Consider the following 21,905-nt stretch of genomic DNA (forward strand, 5'->3'; position numbering starts at 1 on the left):
TTCTGGGAGCTTTTTTTCTACCTTATCCTCCGTCTCACTGATTCGATCCTCGGCTTCATCCAGCCTGCTTTGGATTCCTTCTACTGTGTTCTTCAATTCAGAAATGGTGTTCTTCATATCCTCTTGTGTCTTCTTGATAGTTTCTATGTCCTTTTCCAGGTCGATATAGTTTGTTGTAAGATCCTGATAGTTTCTCTGCAGTTTCTCAAAGCTATCTTTGAGCTGTCTGAGCTCATTGAGCTTCCGTTGAGCCATTGTTTTGAATTCATTATCTGATAGTTTCCTCGCCTCGATTTCATTTAGCTCTCTCTGTGGGGAACCTCCTTTTCCACTCATTTGGGGGAAACTTCTTTTTCTTCCCATTTTTACGAGAGTCTATAAAATAATTAATTAATTATTTTTTTTAGTTTTGCTTCTGCTTATTTGATCCGTCTAGATTTCCTGACTTTGTGGATTAAACTTCTATGGTAGTAGGTGGGTCTTTTTTTTATTTGTTTGTTTGTTTGTTTTTTCCTTTGCTTTTCTTTCTGGTCCTGCCTCTATTGATGTCAATTGTTGACCCTACATGACCTTGGGTCATTTGTTTGGGCCTTCCATAAGTCTACTGTCTGTGTCTGACTCCTGCTTTGGGCAGCTCTGTGACACCTTTGGCCAGGGATCCACTATTTCTGTGGATTGCTCTGCACTCTCACGGCACTCCTTGAGCGCACTCCCTAACCAGGCAGGATCCCGCACCTGCCTGGGCTCACTCGTGCTTGCCCCAGCCCAGGGGGCTTATTCCCGACCTCATGTACTCATCTGGCCCCAAGGCCAGCGGGCACCCTGGCACTGGTCAGTTTAGGGTCTTCTATTGTGTGCTTTCCCCACTTTTTGGTCTTTGTGTGCGTTGCGTGCCCTTGCCAAATGGAGACTGCAGAAATGGAAGTCAGCTCCAGGACTCCGGTTAATCCTGTCTCCAGTCTCTCCTCCAGGCACTCTGGGCAGCTCTTTGACTCCTTTCGCCTGGGATCCACTCTCTGCACTTGCGGGCCTGCACGGGTCAGTTTTTGCCTGCCCTCGCCGATCTGTGCACTCCCTCGCACGCCCCGTCAGCGCCAACCTGTGCGAGCCCTCGCCAGCTCAAGTGGATCCACAGAGACGCTCGCCAGCCCTCACCAGCCACTAGGCACGAGTGTGGGCGCCTTCACTGGGAGGTTTTGGGGTGTCTATTGTGTGCTTTTCAGCTTTTGGCTCTTTGGGGTGTGGCCTGTTCCCGCACAATGGAGACTACAGAAAGGAGAAGGAGTCGTGACTCCCCTGGTTCCTCCTCCCGTTCTTTCTCCAACGCCTCCGTCTCTAGTCTCTCCTCTCTATGCAGCTGTGTGACTCCTTTGGCCAGGGATCCTCTATTTATTCCAGCTTGTCAGCACTTAGCCCCCTGGCTCACACGCACACAAGCTGTGTGCGGAACACACAAAAGGCAGGTTAATTGATTCCCTTATGCCTGAGCGACATGCTAGCTGCAGAGTGGGAGGTGCGTTATCACCGGGACTCCGCTGGCCTCCATCTCAGTTCTCTTCACAAAGTTTTCCTCACCAATCTTTTCCCAGGCACCAGCCCACTCTGCTGCCGCCTCTACCCAGAGATCAAGGAGGGCGGCTGCCACTGCAAATTTTTGTGTTGGCCTTTTAAATGTCTCTTTGCATCTCCCGCCACCTGTCTCTAGTAGAGAGCGTCCCTGAGCTTTTTGGGGTTGCGTTTTGTTTGTGCGTTTTTCTGGTTTTAGCTGCTGTAGTCTAGGGGTCCCTGTTTATGGTTCAGACCCTGTTCTTCTCAGGGGGATCCAACTGGCCGTTTCAATGTCCCTCTGGTGCTGGTGCCCGTGGGTGCGCAACCCACCTTCTCGAGCCTACACCACACTTCTCACCCATTGGGATGTGTGAGAGTTGAATCCACTGTCTGTCTGCGGCTCCAAGTCTCCTCTCCCTCTATCGTTCCAATGTTTTCCAGGTGATTTCTCCACTATTTAGTCGCAATTCCAATTTGATCTTGGGAGGAGGTCAGCGTGACTCCCATTCACTCCTCCGCCATCTTAGCTCCTCCCCAAAAGCCAGTTTTGGTAGTTACCATCTTGCCAATATTATAAATGGGGAAATGAAGAGAGTACAGAATTAAGTCTGAAGTGAAAAAATAGAAATAAAAGCTGTGGTTGCTATGAGGCGAGTTACAGGATTGAGTCTCAGGAGGGAGCTGAGGATCTCTGTACTCACTGCTATGGCTCAGTTGACTTTGCAAATGTATTGTTTTTGTCATCTCATTGGCCTAGGGGACTGATATGACATAGCTAATGTCAATAGGTAGGGATCACTTTTGTATATAATGTGGTAAAGACCAATAGCCTATTCTAAATCATAATATAAAATTTTAAAAAATGTTTATTGATTTTTAGAGAGAAACATCAGATTGTTGTTCCACTTATTTATGCATTAATTTGTTGATTCTTGTATGTGCCTTAACCAGAGATCAACCCACAACTTTGGCATATTGGGACAACACTCTAACCCAGCCAGAGCCATAATATGAATTTTAATTTGATCTCATTTTTTGTGATAAATAAGAAGGGAGTATTTAGTGTGTGAACAAGTCTATTTAGTTACCAAAGATGAGTTGTAATTTGCACTAGAGCTGTAATTTAGTTGTTTCTCTAGAGTACAGAGGATGGCATTTTGGCCAAAATTCCTCTTGCTTAACTCAGCAATGTGAAGGACCATACCTTAGAATGGAAGGTTTTTGTGTTTTGTTTTTAATGCAATTAAGAGATTTTCTTTTTATAGCTCATGTGAAAATACCATCATTTGATTATTTGATAGGAATTTTTAAAATGTCAACATTTGTCACATTCTATATCTGTTGGGTACCCATAATGGATCATTTTATTTTCTACCAGATGAAAAAAAATTTTAAATACTTTTTGATATTGAGTCTTTCTGTTTAAGAACATGTCATGCTTTTCCAATGAATTAGGGCTTTTTTTGTGTGTATCCTCTAAATACCTTAAACTTTATTTTTATTTTTAGATTTTTAAATGATTTTACTTATTCCCATACAGTTTTCATGGTGCTGCATTTGCTACTTCTGTTGACTAATGAATAATGTTAAATAAAAGTGATGATTGTGGACTTATCTTTCTCTTAATAAAGAAAATATTGTAATGTTTATCATTAAGTGTTAAGCTAGCTTTTATAAGCTAGGTTTTAGATTGAAAAATACTCATTCTATTTTATCCAGAGATGTTCTTTTATAAAGTAAACATTCGGTGTCAAATTTTTAAAAAATGCATTGTTGCAACCATGGAGATCATTTTATTTTTCTCCTTAGATTTGTTATTATAATGAATATTAATATATTTTCTAATATTGAAACATTATTATATCTGGGACAAATCCTCATTTCTGTTCTGTGATGTTCTGTTTGCAAGTGTCTAATCAGTTTTTTTTTAAAGGTATCTATGCGTATGATAAAAATTTTTGGTCTTAATTACATTAACATTTTTTGTTAGCCTTCTTTTGTGTAGCTCTTATTAAGTTATTTGCTATACATGCTATCTTTTTCTTAACTAAAGCTAGGAAATTTAGAAAGTTTTTATTTCTCTTCTTTTGGCTTCCTCTAAAGCTTATTTAAACTGCATGTGCTGGCACCCATGTTTTGTCAGCAGTGACAAAATTAGTTTGTTTTTATGTCTTTCTCTCCATCTTGATCATGCCTTTATTAGTTGTCCTCTTTCATGCATATTTTTAAAATTTACTTTTTGGTTTATAATCTATATATCTTTGGCTCTGTTTATAAAAATGTACATACACTACCTCTTCTGCGTAATTGAAATGATTCTTTTTTTAGGTGGTATTTTGCAATGATTTCTGTGTCTGGAGTCTTCTCAGTCACGTTCTCTGTGATATTTGCCTATGTAGCTGATGTCACTCAGGAACATGAACGAAGTACTGCTTATGGATGGGTAAGATAATAGATTTTTTTAAACCAGAAAAATAATTAACACTCTATTAAAAATTCACTGAATAGTGCCATTTAAAATAAGTGGTAAATAATGCCTTATATAAAAGAAAATCTAAAGTAATCGAAATAAAAAAAGAGACACAGAAAGTTAAAAGATAGCAAGATAGAAATTGCCATTAGTTCTGTGGTTTTAGAACTGGAAGATTATCAGGAATATCTGAGTTGCCATTTGTAAAGTCTTTTAAAAGTTGGCTTGATTTGTTTTGTTAGCTGATCACTTGACAAATCATAAACAGTTTACAGATTAGAACAGGTTAGAAGTCTCTGCTCACCTAATTCGAATTGACGATGTATTGGAACCTGAGGCATATTAATCCATTGTTATGTTACTGGTTGTGTGACCCCAGTCAGTTATTTGGGACATAGTACTGCAGAAAAAGGATTACACTCATTCATTCAAGAAATAATTGTTGAATGCATTGCAAAAGTTATAGGAGACCTCCCTTTTTTTTTTTTTTTTTTTTGATAATTGAGTATTAGGCAATCATTTCTAATTTTCCTAGGCATGATAATGGCATTGTGATCAAGTAGGCAAAGAAAGGTATAAAATGACAGGCTGAAACCCTTTATGTCACAGTGTCACATCTCTGAGAGCTACTCAACTGGTTCAGGGAGAAAAGGGGGCGTGTGGGTATGTGTTCAATGCATGAACCTGTTGGGGCATGTGGGTGTGGTTGAAGAGGAAAAATGTCCTCCTCTTACCTTCTAGGTTCTTTGGCTGGCCTAATAATTAAATTGGCATAAGACAGATTAACAGGAGAAAAACAAATTTAATTTTACATGTACAGGAGCCCCACAAAGACTTAAGCGACACAAAGGTAGTTAGGCAGTTGGGGCTTATATGCCATCATGAGCTAAGGAGAAAGAGGGTAGGTTTCTGGGGCTTCAAAGGGGGAGGAATACAATTCACAGAAAGATGAAAAGAACAAATCATTGCTAAACAAATGTTTGCCCTGCCATGCAGATAAGTTTTTCTGATATAAACAGGTGTCTTTGGTAATAGCTGCCTTTCTGGTATAGGCTCCCTATCTGGTAAGTTTTCTTAGGCTGTTAATGGGAGAAGTATAAAGCTTTTCCTGAGTCTTTTGGGTCTTAATTACTTTCAGTTCAAAACAATCCACATGCCAAAGTGGCACATTTTGGGGTGCTCCCCCTAAAATGCACATTGTGCTCCTCTCCACTTTCCTGTGTTTGAAAATGTTTACAGTAAGAAGGTGGAAGAAAAAATGATCTGGCTGGATTGCTGAATAGTTTGGAGTGGGGGATTGAATGCCAGAAATCCAGGTTATGTCTCTCTTCCCAGGTCTTCCTTTTTCTTTTAAATCCCACTTCCTGGGAAGACAGTAAATAGTCATTCAGTGTTGACTGATTGAATGAGTAATTGCACAAATCAACAATGGGGATGTAAGTCAGTTACTGCTGTCCCACAAAACACAATAGCAATGTTTACTTTGTTGACTTCAAATCTCAGGAGTTTGAAAACTTCCATTTCAACCCTATTTTCCCTAGCTGCTACCTGCTCTCTCCTCCCTTCCTTTTTCCCTCCTTCCCTAAATGTCTCTTGTGCCACATCCTAAAGGCAGGACATCTCTAGAGTACTGTGGAGGAGGACAGAGGGATCTGATAGGAAGGCTTCAAAAACACAGCGTGTTCAAGATGGCTCTTAGAGGCTGGCGAACAGAGAATTTAGAGGTGCCAAAAGCCTCTTTTATCACACTTGTTATGCAGACTTTCTCTACATTTCAGAAAACACCAGTTGAGGTACTAACTTCCCTCCTGTTTTACTAGATTTTTGTTCCTTGCTTTCAGCAGAAAAAAAAATTCACAAAACTGTTGTGCTGAGCATTAGGGCTTTGAGGAAAGATTTCAGAGAGAGTTCTGAACCAATGAACTTAGGTTCCCCACTAGTTCAGTTATTCATCTGTAATATAATGCCTGCTCATAATGGGGTTGAGAGAAGTCACTGAGAGAAGTGCCAGGCAGAAGTATAGGGCTGCGTGGATTTGGTCACAGGACTAAGGATCTTGGCAAGTGTTTTTGGATGATATTAACATTTAAATTGGTGAATTTGGGGTAAAGCAGATTGCAGATTCTGTCCTATAATGTGAATGTTTCTCATTCAGTCAGTCTGAATAGAACAAAAAACATGAAGGAAGCTATTTGTTAAGCACTACTGTATTCCATGAACTTTGCCAAGTGATTTACTTACATTATCTAAGTTATCCCTAACATCCCAATATTACAGATATTTTTATCATTTTATAGAGAAGAAAATTGAGATTTGGAAAAGTTACATAATTATGAAAGGTCCCAGGGCCCAGGGCTCAAAGTATTAGATCTGGGATTTATACCCAGTTCTGTCTCACTCCAAAGTCTGGGATGAGACACCATGAAAGGAAAATAGTCCCAGGAATCTTTACATTTATTCCTGTGCATTGACAAAACTAAAAGAGAAAAAAAGAAAAGCTTGCCGTCTACCTATCTTAGAGATAGGAGGATTTCTTGCCAATTACAGGATTGTCAACCAAGTGTAGCTTAAGTTCTAAGAAGCATTTTGAGATTTGTGAAAGAATACATAAAATATTTTTACCTTTCCTTACTGAAACTGCCTCTAGTAAACCAAGAAAGTGATCATTCTCTGAGGAGGAGGTCGGACTCTGTCCTGCAGAGGCCACTCCGGGTTGCCATGGATGGGAAAAAAAAAATAAGTCATCCCAGACACTTTTCTCTCGGTCTGCCAGGGAAAGGGGTGGCTATTCCCTCTAGCAGAGAAGGCCCCGAGCCCTTCTCTTGAAGTGGCTTTTATTGAGAACCATAAGCATAGGGGTAGGGGTATAGAGCATGGATGCAAAGCTCATCTGTCAATGTCAAAAGGCTATGTTTACAGAAAACAAATAGAGATCCTAGATAACAATTGAAGGAACACAAGAGATTTGCCTCAGATCAGGGTCTGGTAGACAGGGTGGTGCCCATTCAGCCCTGAAACCTGGGAAACTGATCACATTCTATGCTCAACCCCAAACATCAGTTCTTGTTAACTCAAGGGCATTCTTAGCAAAGGAAGTTTCATAGGATTTAATATATTCCTTTCCCAGGCCTAATTGTCCCCAGGAACTACCAGTTTAGGGCTGTACCTCCAGTTTAGGGCTATACCTGCCTTTAGTATTGTTTCACTGACCCGATCAGACAGCGGGCAGAGCAGCCAAGAGATAAGGAAACTTCCTTCAGATAGAATGAGGACTCCGGCCATGACAAAGCTGAGGGGCGAGGGTCTTTTGCACTTCCTCAGTGTCCCCCAAGTCCTTCCCTGATGGCCCCTATGCAACTGTGCCTTTCTTAGGTTGCCCATACCATTGAGGGGTCTTATCCATCATTGACTAACCAGCCATCGTCTGGGGCCAAGCAGGGTGATTTGAGGAAGACACGTTTTTGTCTGCTTAGTGGCCTATTTTCCCAAGGTCTCCTTGCTCAGCTCCTCTTGGGGCCCTCTCACCTGTTGGCGAGGCTGCAGTCCCTGAAACCAGGCAGGATGGTTCCCAACAATTCTTAGGGCTGCAGCAATGAATAGTCATATTAATTAAGTTAATGCTTATTAAGAGATTGCTTTGGTGAAGTCATCCTTTAGATTTATTCATCAGAGTCATATTGAATATTAAGTGAAAGAGGGGTTGAGATAAATATGCAGACTAAGCACGTTGGCTGCTTTAAGTTTTAAGAAAGACACAGCATTTTGCATTTATCCATCCAACAAATATTTATTGAGCATCAACTGTTGAAAGTAGTATATCTGGTCAAATAGAACAGTTAGGAAACTACTGCAGCTTCCCTACCCCCTTCTGATATTTGAAATTTTATGCCTTACCTTTTTACTTTTATTTTCATATTCCATGATTAAATTGGCTCCCACCATAGTCACTATTTTATAGTTGAATATTAAGCAGAGATTTTTCCCACTAAAGGCCTGTTGTTTCTCACTATCAAGATATATACAGGGTAGGGCGAAAGTAGGTTTACAGTTGAGGTTCCTTATACTTAGAATGCTGTGGAATTACAAAAAGCAGTTTCAGCTGAAATTTATCAACTGTAGGTCTGACTGTAACACTTTATTGGGGAAAAATAATTTGAGAGATTGGAAAAAGGCTTCTAGTTCCTGCTTATCTATTTGAACTTAAGATAGTTATTTAACAGTTTTATTATTGTTTATTTGTACATTGTATGATAGAGTATCTTTGCAATTTACATACACAATGCAGAAAGGATTAAGATAGTAGAACACTTATGGATTAATGAACAATTAAGTCATTTTGTGCAGATACTTTGTGCACCTGAGGACACTGCAGCAGTGTTCACTTCGTACACGAGATGCCGCAGCAGTGCTCCCTTAGTTGTTTGCATGTCATTGCAACTTATAATGTAGTTACGTGATTGCCTTGGTTTCTTGAATAATGTGGAAAAACCTGAAGGACAGGAACTCTGTGTTCCTATTTATCTGGTACAGAGTGGGTATTCGATAAATACCGAAACAATGAATTTGTGTTCCCCAGATCGGAATTCTATACACCCCTTTGTTCACCAGAAATGATTTTATTTGACTTACAGTATTTTTAGTATACGAATTTCAGACACATATTTTTATACATTCAGTTGGGGGGTGATGAAGGAAAAATGTCATTTGCTATCAAGAGTCAAAATTTTAATTAGCATAATGATTTCTGTGGTTTCTATAAGAACAATGATGTGGGGATTACCTGAGAGAGTGGGGAATGCTGGGTGGAGGGAGGCAAAGAAGGAAAAAATGGGACAACTCTAATAGCATAGTTAATAAAATGTAAATTTAAAATAATTAAAATAAAATAATATGGAGGTGAAAATAATAGTAAAAAAAAAAATGTTATTCTGGTACTGGCTGGTATGGCTCAATTGTATCATGCCCATAGACCAAAAGGTTGCAGGTTCAATTCTTGGTCAGGGCACATACCCAGTTTGTGGGTTCGATCTATGGTCAGGGTGCCTACAACAAGGCAACCAATGGATGTTTTTCTCACATTGATGTTTCTCCCTCCCTCCCTCCTTCTCTCTGTCTCTGTCTGTCTCTCACTCACCCTTTCTCTCTGAAAGCAATGAAAAGTTGTCCTCAGGTAAGGATAAATAATAATAATAAATTAAATAAATAATTTTTGTTTTGCTTCTCTGATTGTTTTCTGCCACCTTGTCTTCAAATCATTTATCTGACCCTCTGCTTCATTTAACTGCTCACAGTTGCTATCTTCCTTGGATCAAGCACTTCTGTCCTTATAGCAGCAGCCTGGGGGAGTATATTAGCCTGGTTCTCCAACTCTCTGTAGCCCCACCTGGCCAAGCTCATGACCTGCAGAAAGGTCTGTTTCAGCTTGGGCACAGTGCACTCTGCCTTGGGGAACAATTAAGGAGATTCAGGAGAACCCCGTAGTAGTTAGAGGCATGGGCATTCAGTGAATTGTGTGGCTCTGGAGCAGTAGGCCATTTTTCACTCGCTGCATGACACTGGTGCTGTCAGCCAACAGGAGACCCGTGAGCTCTGTCTTTCATATTTCCAGTGGCCCTGCCCTGCTGAGCTCACCTCGGCCGGCTGCTCCCAGTGAGACCTTTGGTGCAATTTTTGTATTGAGATTTTGGCAGAGACTCAGATGGACACTGAGTTATGTGGCTCTGGAACAGGGACCATTTTCCCTCCCTAGATACCACCAATGCTCGTCCCCCAGCAGGAGACCCATTACCACCCTCCTGCTTAGCTTGCGTCCAGCAGAAAAATCTGCTTGCTGTACCCAGTTTGGACCTGTGGTGTACTTTTTCTTGGGGAGCTATTGTCAGAGACTAGCACAGACCCTGAATTGTGTAGCTCTAGAGTGGTGGCTGTTTACTCTCAAACCCCCTCCATGCCACTGGTGCCGTCCCTCAATAGGAGACCCACTAGCTTTGTCCTTCTGACTCCCAGTGGCCCCACCCCTCTGAGCCCATGCCCTGCAGAAAAGACTGCTGGCTGTACTCAACCTGTACCTAGAGTGCACTTTTTTTCTTGAGAGGCTCATGTTGGCAACTTGGACAGGCACTGAGTTGTATGACTCCAGAGCAAGGGACATTTCTCCCTGCATGTCACCAGTGTTGTTCCTCAGCTGGAGACCCACTAGGCCTGGCCTCCCCACCCCTAGTGTCCCCGTGCTGCCAACGTCACAACGCCCTGCCTGAAGACCCTGAAGAAAAGTCTGCTTGTTGCATGCAGGCTGGACCTGCAGTGTGTCTTTTTGAGGATGCTCTGGTCAGAGACTCAGGCAGAGACTGAGTAGTATGGCTCTGGAGTAGGAGCCACTTTCACCCCACTCAGTGCCTGACCTGCACCAACCTCAAATAGGAAGTCCACTAGTTCTGTTTGCTTGACCGTACTGAGCTCATACCTTGTGGAAGAGACTGTGGGCTATGGCCAGCCTGGGCCTACTCTAACGACGTTGTTCAAAAGGCTCTTGAGGAAGTATAGGCAGCCTCAGGAGGTGTAGGACAGCTGACAGGTAGATCTCAGGGTGCCTTGGGGCCTTTTACTGATCTTCCCTCAGGCCTGGAGATGCTGGAAGCTGACCTTTGTACAGGGCTTGTCCTTTTCCCCCCTACACGCAGGCCCAGCAGACACAGCCACAAACTCTGATTACATGGCAGCTCCAAACAGGTAGCCCAAGGCCAGTTACAAGCAGCATCTAACAATAACTTTCACCAGAGTCCCTCCCAAGTGAACCCGGAACCAGTGCAACCAAAGCTGGGCTTCAGACCACACCAGAGCATGACAAACTAACCACACAAGTGGCACATTCAAAGGAAGATCTTGGCAGGCAACAGACCCTTGTGGAGCCAACTCTGCTTGGTAAAGAGGAGGGCAGGTCTTGCACAGTAGCTCGTACACTGTGGTCAGGGTTGATCCTTATGGTCAGCCAGAGCCTGAGCATTAGCCCACTCACAGATGAGCCAGCAGCAGTCAAGACACAACTGCAACAGGAGGGCCTACATAACCCATCCAAGAGGCATTCCTGGAACACCTAGCTCGGGTGATCAGGAAGGCTGGACCACTGAGTCCCACAAGACACTGACTATATAAGAACATACCAACACTGGGAGACACAGCAGAGTTACCTAATACACAGAGACAAATGCAAAAGGCAGACAAAATGGGGAGACAAAGAAAACATGTCACAAATGAAAGAATAGGAAAAATCTCCAGAAAAGGAACTAGATAAAGACAAGGTAAGCACTCTACCAAATACATAGTTCAAAACAATGCTTATATGGATGCACAGGAACTTGAGGCAGGTGGAAAATGGATGAACTCAGTGAGAACTTAAATAATAGGTATTAAAGGGTCATAGAACCATAAAAAAAGAACCAGTCAGAAATGAAGAATACACTAGAAGGAATCACCAGCAGGGTTGATGAAGCCAGGGGATCGAATCAGCAATTTAGAGGAAAAGATAACAGAACACAGCCAAGGAGCACAACAAAAATAAAAAATAAAAAAAATTTTAAATGAGGGAAGTCTAAGGCAGGGGTGGAGTCCCCAAGCCCCAGACCGCGGACTGGTACTGGTCTGTGGCGTGTTAGGAACCAGGCCACCACAGTAGGAGGTGAGTGGCAGGCAAGGGAACAAAGCTTTGCTTGCATTACTGCCTGAGCTCCACTTTTTGTATCCCCTCCCCCCACCTCCGATCCATGGAAAAATTGTCTTCCATGAAACTGGTCCCTGGTGCCAAAAAGGTTGGAGACCTCTGGTCTAAGGGACCTTTTGAACAACATCAAGCATAACAACATCTAATTCATAGGGATACCAGGAGAAGAGAGCACAAGGGATTCAAGAAACTATTTGAATAATGGCTGAAAACATCCTTAACCTGGTAAACGAAAAACACACACCTGTTCAAGGAAGCATAAAGTCCCAGTCAAAATGAACCCAAAAAGGCCCACAACAAAATTCAAATGGCAAAGGCTAAAAAACAGAGTCTTAAGAGAAGCAAGAGAGTTAATTACCTTCTATAAGACTGTTAGCAGATTTCTCATCAGAAACACTTCAGACCAGAAGGGGTTGGCAGGAAATATTCAGAGTGATAAAAATGAAGGACCTACAATTAAGACTATTCTACCCAGTAAGGGTGTCACTTAAAAACTGAAGGTAAGTTAAGGACCATTCCAGAAAACAAAGCTACAGTATCCAGAAATCAATTAATGTGATACACCACATGAACAAAATGAAGGGGAAAAATTATATGATCATATTAATGGATGTAGAAGAAGTATTTAATGAAATTCAGAACCCATTTATCCTAAACACTCAGCAGCATGAAAGTAGAGGGAACATAGCTCAACATAATAAAGGCTATGTATGACAAATCCACAGCCAACATCATACTCCATCGTAAAATCTAAACATGTTTCCCTTAAAATCAGGAACTAGTGATATGCGCTTGCACTGCTGTTACTCAGCATAATACTAGAAGTCATAGCCACAGCAGTGAGACAAGAGGAAAAACTAAAATGCATCCAAGTTGGAAAGGAAAAAGCAAAACTGTCATTATTTGCAGATAACATGGTACTGAATATAGAGAACCCTAACGGTTCCACCAGAAAAACCATTAGAACTGATAAATTCAGTAAAATAACAGGATACAAAATATCCAGAAATCTGTTCCATTTTATACACTGATAGTGAACAGAAAAAGAAGAAAAAAAAAGTCAAATCTAAAATCGCATCCCAAAAAAAGTACCTAGAAGAAAATTCAACCAAGGAGGTAAAAGACCTATACTCATAAAATTCTAAGGTACTGAAAAAAAGGAATGGAATAAGATACAAATAAATTGAAGCATATACCATGCTCATGGATAGGAAGAATTAACATCATTAAAATGTCTATACTACCAAAGCAATCAATAGATTTCAATACAATTCCTATCAAAGTCCCAATGGCATATTTCTAAGAACTAGAACAAGTAATTAAAAAATTTATATCGAACCCCCCCCCCCCAAAAAAAAACCCAAGTAGTCTCAGCAATCTTGGGAAAGAACAGCAAAGAAGCATATTACTATGTTATATCAAAGTATACTACCCGAAATCAAAGCACTATGTTACTGGCATAAAACCAGACACATAGATGAACAGAACAGACTAGAGATCCCAGAAATAAACACATACCTCTATGGTCCTTTAATATCTGACAAAGAAGGCAAGAATATACAATGGGGTAAAGACAGTCTATTAAGTAAATAGTGTTGGGAAAATTGGACAGATAGATGCAAAAAAGTAATGATCACCAAGTTCTGCCATGTACAAAAATAAACCCACAATGCATTAAAGACAAATGTGAGGCTTGAAACCATAAAACTCCTAGATGAAAACATAGGCAGTAGAATCTTGGACGTTTCTGTTAGCAATTTTTTTTTTTTCTGATATATCTTCTGGGCAGAGGAAACAAGAAAAAAAATGGGACTACATCATCATCAAACTAAAAAATTCAAACTAAACATCAAACTAAAAAATTTTTGCACAGCAAAGGAAACCATCAACAAAATGAAGAGACAACCCACTAAATGGGAGAAGATATCTGCCAATGATATATTCAATAAGGGGTTGATATCCACAATTTTTGAAGGACTCATACAATTCAACACCAAAATATATGAGGTTAGTCCTGAAGATATCCAGCCATGTGCTATGAAAAACAGACATTTATTAAAGAAGATACAAGAAACATTGTACATAGAACAATGGTACCTTGGGGCCTCACACAGTTCTCCCAGTTTCCATCAGCTGCCCCATTGTATTTTCCTGAGTCTCATCAACGGTCTGAAGTCTCCACTTTCAAAGATGATTTTAGTTTGGAGAAAAACCAGAAGTCACAGGGCACCAAATCAGAGCTGCATTGGGGCTGAGTCAACTGAGTGGTTTGATGTTTCACCAAAACACTCTGCATGAGACATGATGCAAGAGCGGGCGCTTGTCATGATGAAGCTGCCAATCACCAGTTGCCCATAGCGGCAGCCTTCTGAATCATCGAAATAGTTTCCCTGGTGGAATGGTCAAGCTTAACGCAAAATTGGATGCAGATTTGTTGCTTGCTCTACTTGCTCAGTCATTTTGAATGCAACAACCATGCAGTGCACATGCTCATTACTCAACAGCATCTACCACCCCCTCTGACCAGTACAGTGCAACCATCATTGTTCACGCATATGCATTCCAGTCCACTCTCCTAGGCTGCCAGTTACATCAATGCCACACAAACCATTCTCAATATATTAACAATGGCTGGACTTTTTCTGGGCAGACTATATATAACACTTAAAAGAGGACCCCAATACACATTTCTCCAAAATAGACATAGAAATGACCAATAGACATATGACATGAAAAGATGCTCAGTGTCACTAATTATCAGAATTGCAAGCTAGAACACGGTGAGCTGTTACTTCACACCTGACAGAATGGCTGTCATCAGTAAATCAACAAACAAGTGTTGGCGAGGATGTGGATAAAAGGTAATCCTAGTGCACTGCTGGTGGGAATGCAAAATGGTGCAACCACTATGAGACACACTGGAGGTTACACAAAAAAATTAAAAATGGACAGGCACTGAGTTGTGTGTATTACCCAGCAATTCCACTTCTGGGAATATATCCAAAGAAACCTGAAACACTAATATGAAAGAATATATGCACCCCTTGTTCATGCAGCATTATTCACAATAGCCAAGACTTGTAATAACCCAAGTGCCCATCAATAAGTGAATGGATAGAAAGGAGAAATGATATATATGCATAATGGCATACTACTTGGCCATAAAGAAGAATGAAGTCTTATTTTTTTTTTTTTCGTGACAGCATAGATGGACCAAGAGGGTATTATGCTAAGTGAAATAAGTTAGAGAAAGAAAAATACCATATGATTTCACTTATATGTGTAATCTAAATAACAAAATTAAAAAAAGAAACATACATAAATAGAACAAGCTGACACTTTTCAGAAAAGAGGAGGTTTGGAGGAATGGGTAAAAAAGGTGAAGAAATTAAGCAATATAAGTTAGTTACAGAATTGTCACAGAGATGTGGATTACAGCATAGGGAATATAGTCAATACTGACTTGATGACTGTGGGCAGGTGGATGCTTGAATCATTGGGGGGAAACTACTGTTAAGTACATGATTTTCTTGCCACCCTACTGTGCATTTGAAACTAATGCAGATTAATGTTGAATATAAACTAATTGAAAAAATAAAAAATGAAATAAATTCAACTGATTTCTGATTATTAATTTTAGTTGCTATTATTTTACTGAATCCATTTATGAGTTCTAATAGGTTCTCTATATAGAGTATCATCTGCAAATAATGACAGTTTTACTTATTTCTTTCCAATTTGCCTGGCCTTTATTTTTATTGCCTGATTCCTGTTGCTAGGAGTTTCAATATTATGTTGAATAGAAATGGAAAAGGACAATATACTTAACTTGTTGCTACGTTTAAGGAAAACACTTTCGGTTTTGCCATCTTGAATATGATGTCAGCTGTGGGTTTTTCATACATGGCCTTTATTGTTTTGAGGTGTTATTCTCTCTGTTCTCATTTTGTAGAGAATTTTTATCATAAATGGGTGCTTAATTTTTGTCAAATACCTTTTCTGCATCTAATGATACGATCATATGATTTTTATCCTTCATTTTGTTTTATGTTGTATATCATGTTAATTGATTTGTGGATTTTGTACCAACCTTTCATGTCAAGAATATTTCATGGTGTATGATCTTTTTACTATATAGCTGAATTCAGTTTGCTGCTGCTATTCTATTGAGGATTTTTGCATGTATATTCATCACAGATATTGACCTTTTCTTTCTTTTTTCTTTTCTCTATTTGTCTGGTTTTGGAATCAGGATAATGCTGGCCTTGTAAAATAAGCTTTAGAGCCTTTCCTTGCCTTCAGTTTCTTGGAATTGTTTGAGGATAGGTGTTAAATGTTTTTTGAATGTTTGGTAAGGTAAAATTCACCTGTGAAACCATTTGGTCCAGGGCATTGGTATGTTGGGAGTTTTTTGATTACTGATTTGATCTTGTTGACAGTTTCTGGTCTGTTTAGATTTTGTTTCTTCTTGATTTGGTCTTGGAAATTTGTGTGGTTTTCGGAATTTATACATTTCTTCCAGAGCTGTCCAGTTTTTTAGCAGTCAGTTGTGTAACTGGACATCCCCTGAATGATCCAAATACTTATACTTCCGATTGACTAGATGATACTTGGCTTTGCTTGCCTTCTACTCCTCAGTCAAATTGTATTCTCTGTATCTTCCTCTTCCTGCGTCATGATTTCCTTTTCTTTCATTTCTGATTTTATTTATTTGGGTCCTCCCTCTTTTCATCTTGATGAGTCTGGTTAAAATTTTATCAGTTTTGTCTATCTTTTTAAAGAACCAGCTCTTGAGGTTATTTTTAGACCCTATTTCTTTTATTTTCACTCTTTACTATTTCTTTCTACTCATTTTGGGCTCTGTTATAGTCCTTTTTCTAGTTATTTTAGATGTAAGAAGAAATTGCTTACTGGAAATTTCTTGAGGTAGGCCTGTATTGCTATGAATTTCCCTGTGAATTAGAACTGCTTTGGCTGCGTCCCATAGATTTGGGGTTGTAGTGTTCCCATTATCATTTCTCTCAAGATATCTTTTGATTTATTCCTTTGCACCTTCATTAATTGATTCATTGTTCAGTAACATTATCTAGCCTCTATATGTTTGTGTGTTTTTCAGGGTTTTTTCCCTTGTAACTGATTTTTAGTTTCATACCATTGTGGTCAGAGAAGATACTTGATATGATTTCAGTCTTCTTAAATTTGCTGAGACTTGCTTTGTGGCCTCACATATGGCCTATCCTAAAAATGTTCCATGTGTGCTTGAAAACAACACATGTTCAGCTGCTTTGGGATAAAATGTCTTTACAATTAAATCATCTGGTCCAATGTGTCATTTAAGACCACTTTTTCCCTGTTAATTTTCTGTCTCGAAGATCTATCCAATGATGTCAGTGGGTTGTTTAAGTCACTATTACTGTAATACTGTCAGTATTTTCCTTTATATTAATCACTGTTTACTTTATATATTTACATACTTGTACATTGGATACATATATACAAGGTTTATAACTCTTGTTGGAATGATTGATTTATCATTATGAAATATCCTTTGTTTCTTGTTATAGCCTTTGTTTTAAAAATCTATGTTGGTTGATACAAGTATTGCTACCCCAGGATTGTTTGGGTTTTTTTTTTTTCATTTCCATTGACGTGAAATATCTTTCTCCATTCTTTTTTACTTACAGTTTATGTTTGCCTATCTGTCTGAAATGGGTATGTTATAGGCAGCGTAAGTATGGGACTTGTTTTCTTTTCCATTTAGCCATCTATGTCTTTTGATTGAAATATTTAATTTCTGTAGATTTAAAGTAATTATTGATAGGTATGTAGTTACCGAGCCTTTTATTATTCATATTTTTGATACTTTTTTTCTTCTTCTTAAAGAAGTTCCTGTATCATTTATTGCAATACTGCGTTGGTAGTGATGAACTTCTCTAGCTTTTTCTGGTTTAGGAAACTTTTTACCTGTCTTGACTCTAAATGATAGCCTTGCTGAGTAATCTTGATTGTACGTCCTTGTTTTTCATCACTTTGAATATTTAGTGCCACTCTCTTCTGGCCTGCAGTGTTTCTGCTGAGAAATCAGCTCACAGTCTTATGAGAGCTCCTTTATAGGTATCTAACTGCTTTTCGCCTGCTGCTTTTAAGATTCTCTGTTTTTAACCTTTGCCATTTTAATTATGATTATCTTGGTGTGGATCTGTTTGGGACTCTCTACGCTTCTTGGACTTGTTTCCTTTGCCAGGTTAGGGAAGTTTTCTGTCATTATTCTTCAAATAGGTTTTTAATGCCTTGTTCTCTCTTTCCCCCTCCTTGTTCCCCTTTATGCAAATGTTGATTCACTTGATCTTGTCCCAGCAGTCCATTAAACTATCCACGTTTTTTCATTTTGCTGTTCTGATTGGGTGTTTTCTGCTATCTCATCATTCCAAATCTCTGATTTGATCCTCTGTTTCTTTTACCTTGGTTTCTTGTAATATATTCATTTTTCAGGTAATTGTATTCTTCATTTCTGTTTTAATGTTTCCTATCTCCATTTTTATATTTTCTATCTCCGTTGAAGTTCTAAGTTCATCTGCTGTTCTCCTAAGTTCATTGAGGACCCTTATAACACTGTTTTCATCTCTGCATCTGGTAGATTGTTTATCTCCATTTTGTTTTGTTCTTTTTCTGGAGTTTTGTTGTGTTCTTTCATTTCAAACCTGTTTCTTTGTTTCCTCATTTTGGCTGCCTCCCTGTATTTGTTTCTATGTTTTAGGTAGAGCTGCTACATCTCTTATTTGAGTGACCTTATGTAGTAAGTGTCCTGTAGAACACAATGGAGCATTCTATTCTCCCCAGCTCCAAGTGGGTGTCCTCAGTGTGAGCTGTGTGCACCTTCCTGTTGTTATTGATCCTTAATTGAGGTGGCACATCATTGGAAAGGATTTACCCCCAGGTTGATTGGCTGAGAGGACTGGCTACAACTATTATAGAGGATCTGCAGGGCAGGTTTCACTTCAGTGGGATTCTGGTGCCCACTGAGTCTGCCCCTTGAAGTGTTACTCATGGAGGTCTTTGGGTTGTGCTTTGGTGTGGTCTGAAGCTGTTCACCAGGTGGCCTGACTCTGGGGCCTTCTGGGAAGTGCAGGCCAATGTCAACCATTGCCCGCCCCTTACCTAGCATGACTTCCAAAAAGTTGTCCAAATGGTTGCTGCTCGTACTGGTGTTGGAGGTATCTGGAAGAGGTCAAGTTGTGTACTGGGGCCACTGCCACTAGTGCTGGGCCCGGGGTCACTTATTAGGAGTTAAAGGGCACACTGAGGCCAGATGCTACTTGTTGGAGATTTGTGAACCTTTGAGAGAATGTAGGAGAGTCTGCAGCATGAGCCAAGATTGGCCATTTGTGTAGAAAAAACACTTGAAGTGGCTTGGGTGGGCCTGCAAGTTGGGTGGGACAGGGTATCGGGGAGTCACCGGGGCTGGCTTAACAGTGTTAGCCAGGATGATGGAGACTCAGATATGGTGTTCACCTGCACCTGAATGGGGAGAGCTCAGCAAAGTAACAATGGCCTCTGCCAGCATTTCTGTATGGGAGAAAGCTACCCCTCCAGCCCTCATTCTGTTGCCAGACAAGTTAGTTCTTCCCCGTATCTTTCAAGCTGGTGCTTCAGTGCTGGAGCCCAGAGTGAGTTAGTCTGTCAGTGAGTACATTCATACATGGACCTTTGAAGAGGAACTTTCAGGACTCCAGAAGCTATCTGTGTCACTTAGCCACAATCCCTGCTGGTTTTTCCAGACAGAAGTTATGGGTACTTCTCTTCCCTGTACTGGTACCCTGAGCTGGGGAGCCTGTTTTGGGACTGGGACCCCTTGCTCCTCTGAGGGGAACCTCTGCTACCCAGATATCCCTCCTGATTTAAACAACCAAATGTGGGTGCAAGACCAGCCCATTCTGTAAATATACCCCTCCTTCCAATCGCTGTGTGGCTGCTTTTTTGTATCCTTAGGTATTGGACCGGTGTTTAACTAGTCTTCAGCAGGCTCCCAATGATGATTTTTTTGTAATTTAGTTGTAATTTTTATGTGGTCATGGGAGGAGGCAAGTACAGTATTTGCCTACTCTGCCATCTTGACCAAAAGCTCAAACAAGGCATATTCTTGAGAAATGAGATCAAGGACAATCCCTGAGTAATTTGTAAATTCTTATCATAAGCCCTGCTGGCATTTTTTACACCCTTCTCCCCACATCCCCATTTCTCAATTAAAGAAGATGAATAAAGCATGTATTTTTTTATTGGGGAAGGTTTTCACAATTTTTATTTTTAATAACATTATTATATTTTACTCCTGTAGCTTTCCAGGATATCTCCAATTAGTTAATAGTGGGTGAAAAAAATTCTTAAAATTACTTTAATTCTCTTTCTTAAAATTTTTGTACAATGCATTCCATTGTCTTGTTTAAAACCAAGGGTAGGATGACTGTAGGTATACACGTGTGGGACCCTGGGTGAGAACGGGAATGTAGGTGGGCACCTGCTGCATAGGAGACCCTGGATGAGAGTGTGCTTTTTCCACAGGTCTCAGCCACCTTTGCAGCCAGTCTGGTCAGCAGCCCAGCCATTGGAGCATACCTCTCAGCCCGCTATGGAGACAGTCTCGTTGTACTGGTAGCCACAGTGGTGGCTCTTCTGGACATCTGCTTCATCTTATTGGCTGTTCCAGAATCCTTCCCAGAGAAAATGAGACCACTCTCCTGGGGAATTCAGATTTCTTGGAAACAAGCAGACCCTTTTGCGGTAAATAAAATTATGAAAATATTTACTTTTCTAAGTATCTTTCTAAATCATGGAAATAAAAGAATATTTCTGCAACCTCAAGCATCCCAGCAGTTGTTAATCCATTTCTATCTCCAGTAAAAGTAGGGAAAAAAAAGAAATTACAAGGAAGGGATTGAGGTAGACTGTGCACCAAAGAACGTATGGAATTGATATTCCTTAAGTCAGACATGTGGTTTTTATCACAGTGGAAGAGAGAAACACTGTCTATTTAATATCTGATGAGGAAAAGAAGTTTTGTTTTGTATTTTGGGTTTTGTGTTGTGTTTTTGTTTTTGTTTTTTTCTGCATGGTGACTTTTTATTGTTTTTTTAAACAAAATGTGTGAACGTGGCCATTTGAAGTGGTTTTATTCACTGAAATTCAAAAAGGATAAAAAGTATTTGGTCTGACTAAAGTAGTTATTTTCTAATTTCTTCTTAGGGCAGAGGCTTTGAACTTATGTTTTACAGATTGAATGGGTTCTTTGTTTACCAAAATTTATTTTTATTTTTTGGCATGAGATAATGGCATTAACAACTCAAAAAAGTACTTAGAAGAAGTACAGTATTTGTCTACTCTGCCATCTTGACCAAAAGCTCAAACAAGGCATATTCTTGAGAAATGAGATCAAGGACAATCCCTGAGTAATTTGTAAATTCTTATCATAAGCCCTGCTGGCATTTTTTACACCCTTCTCCCCACATCCCCGTTTCTCAATTAAAGAAGACGAATAAAGCATGTATTTTTTTATTGGGGAAGGTTTTCACAATTTTTATTTTTAATAACATTATTATATTTTATATAATATAAAAGTTGGAAGTCTTATCTCTCCCCTCTTGGTTTGAAATTGTTCTTGAAGAAAATATATGCAGAAAAAAATTAACAAGAGATTTGATTTTTGCTTTATATCTCCCAAATTTACCTTTTAGAAAAAATACATGTGATAAGAAAACTAACCCATCAAATTCTTTTTAAGAAAGCCTGCTTAGGGCATGACCTAGGAACCCTGCCCATTCTGTTTGTGCCCCATTTGTTTCGCGACATGGAGAAAGAAGGAAACCAGGCATACACCCACAGATGGTCGGGCCCCACACCTGATTTGTCAGCTAGCTTACAGGCAAATTGAATACTAACATGTTAAAGAATATAGTGAATTTATGTGTAATGGAACCCCTATACTGTTCATGGCTTTAAAGAAGTTACATTATAAATGAAAAAGAGAGATGAGATTTTCTTAAAAGATTCTGGATCAATGTGTTTTCAGCGTCTGTTCATAGGATGTTCAGGGTGTGTTTCAGGTGAACCAATATTTTGAAATAAAAACGAACAAGTGTGTGTATGTGTACACGTTTAAGTTGTAATATTTTAATT

General features: G+C 39.7%; 1 protein-coding gene across 3 annotated transcripts in view; it reads left to right on the forward strand.

Annotated features, from left to right (window-relative positions):
* Positions 1–21,905, forward strand: part of MFSD14B (major facilitator superfamily domain containing 14B) — a 133,837-nt gene that overhangs the window by 79,484 nt on the left and 32,448 nt on the right. For all 3 annotated transcript variants that reach the window (XM_054587996.1, XM_054587997.1, XM_054587998.1), the window contains 2 exons: positions 3,877–3,991; positions 20,295–20,513. In XM_054587996.1, the coding sequence (XP_054443971.1) occupies positions 3,877–3,991; positions 20,295–20,513 (334 nt within the window). The remainder of the gene's footprint in view (positions 1–3,876; positions 3,992–20,294; positions 20,514–21,905) is intronic.

The sequence above is a fragment of the Pteronotus mesoamericanus genome, unplaced genomic scaffold, assembly GCF_021234165.1.
Source record: "Pteronotus mesoamericanus isolate MK-2021 breed Mesoamerican mustached bat unplaced genomic scaffold, CSHL_Meso_final scaffold_125, whole genome shotgun sequence".
In the NCBI taxonomy this organism is placed as follows: domain Eukaryota; kingdom Metazoa; phylum Chordata; class Mammalia; order Chiroptera; family Mormoopidae; genus Pteronotus; species Pteronotus mesoamericanus.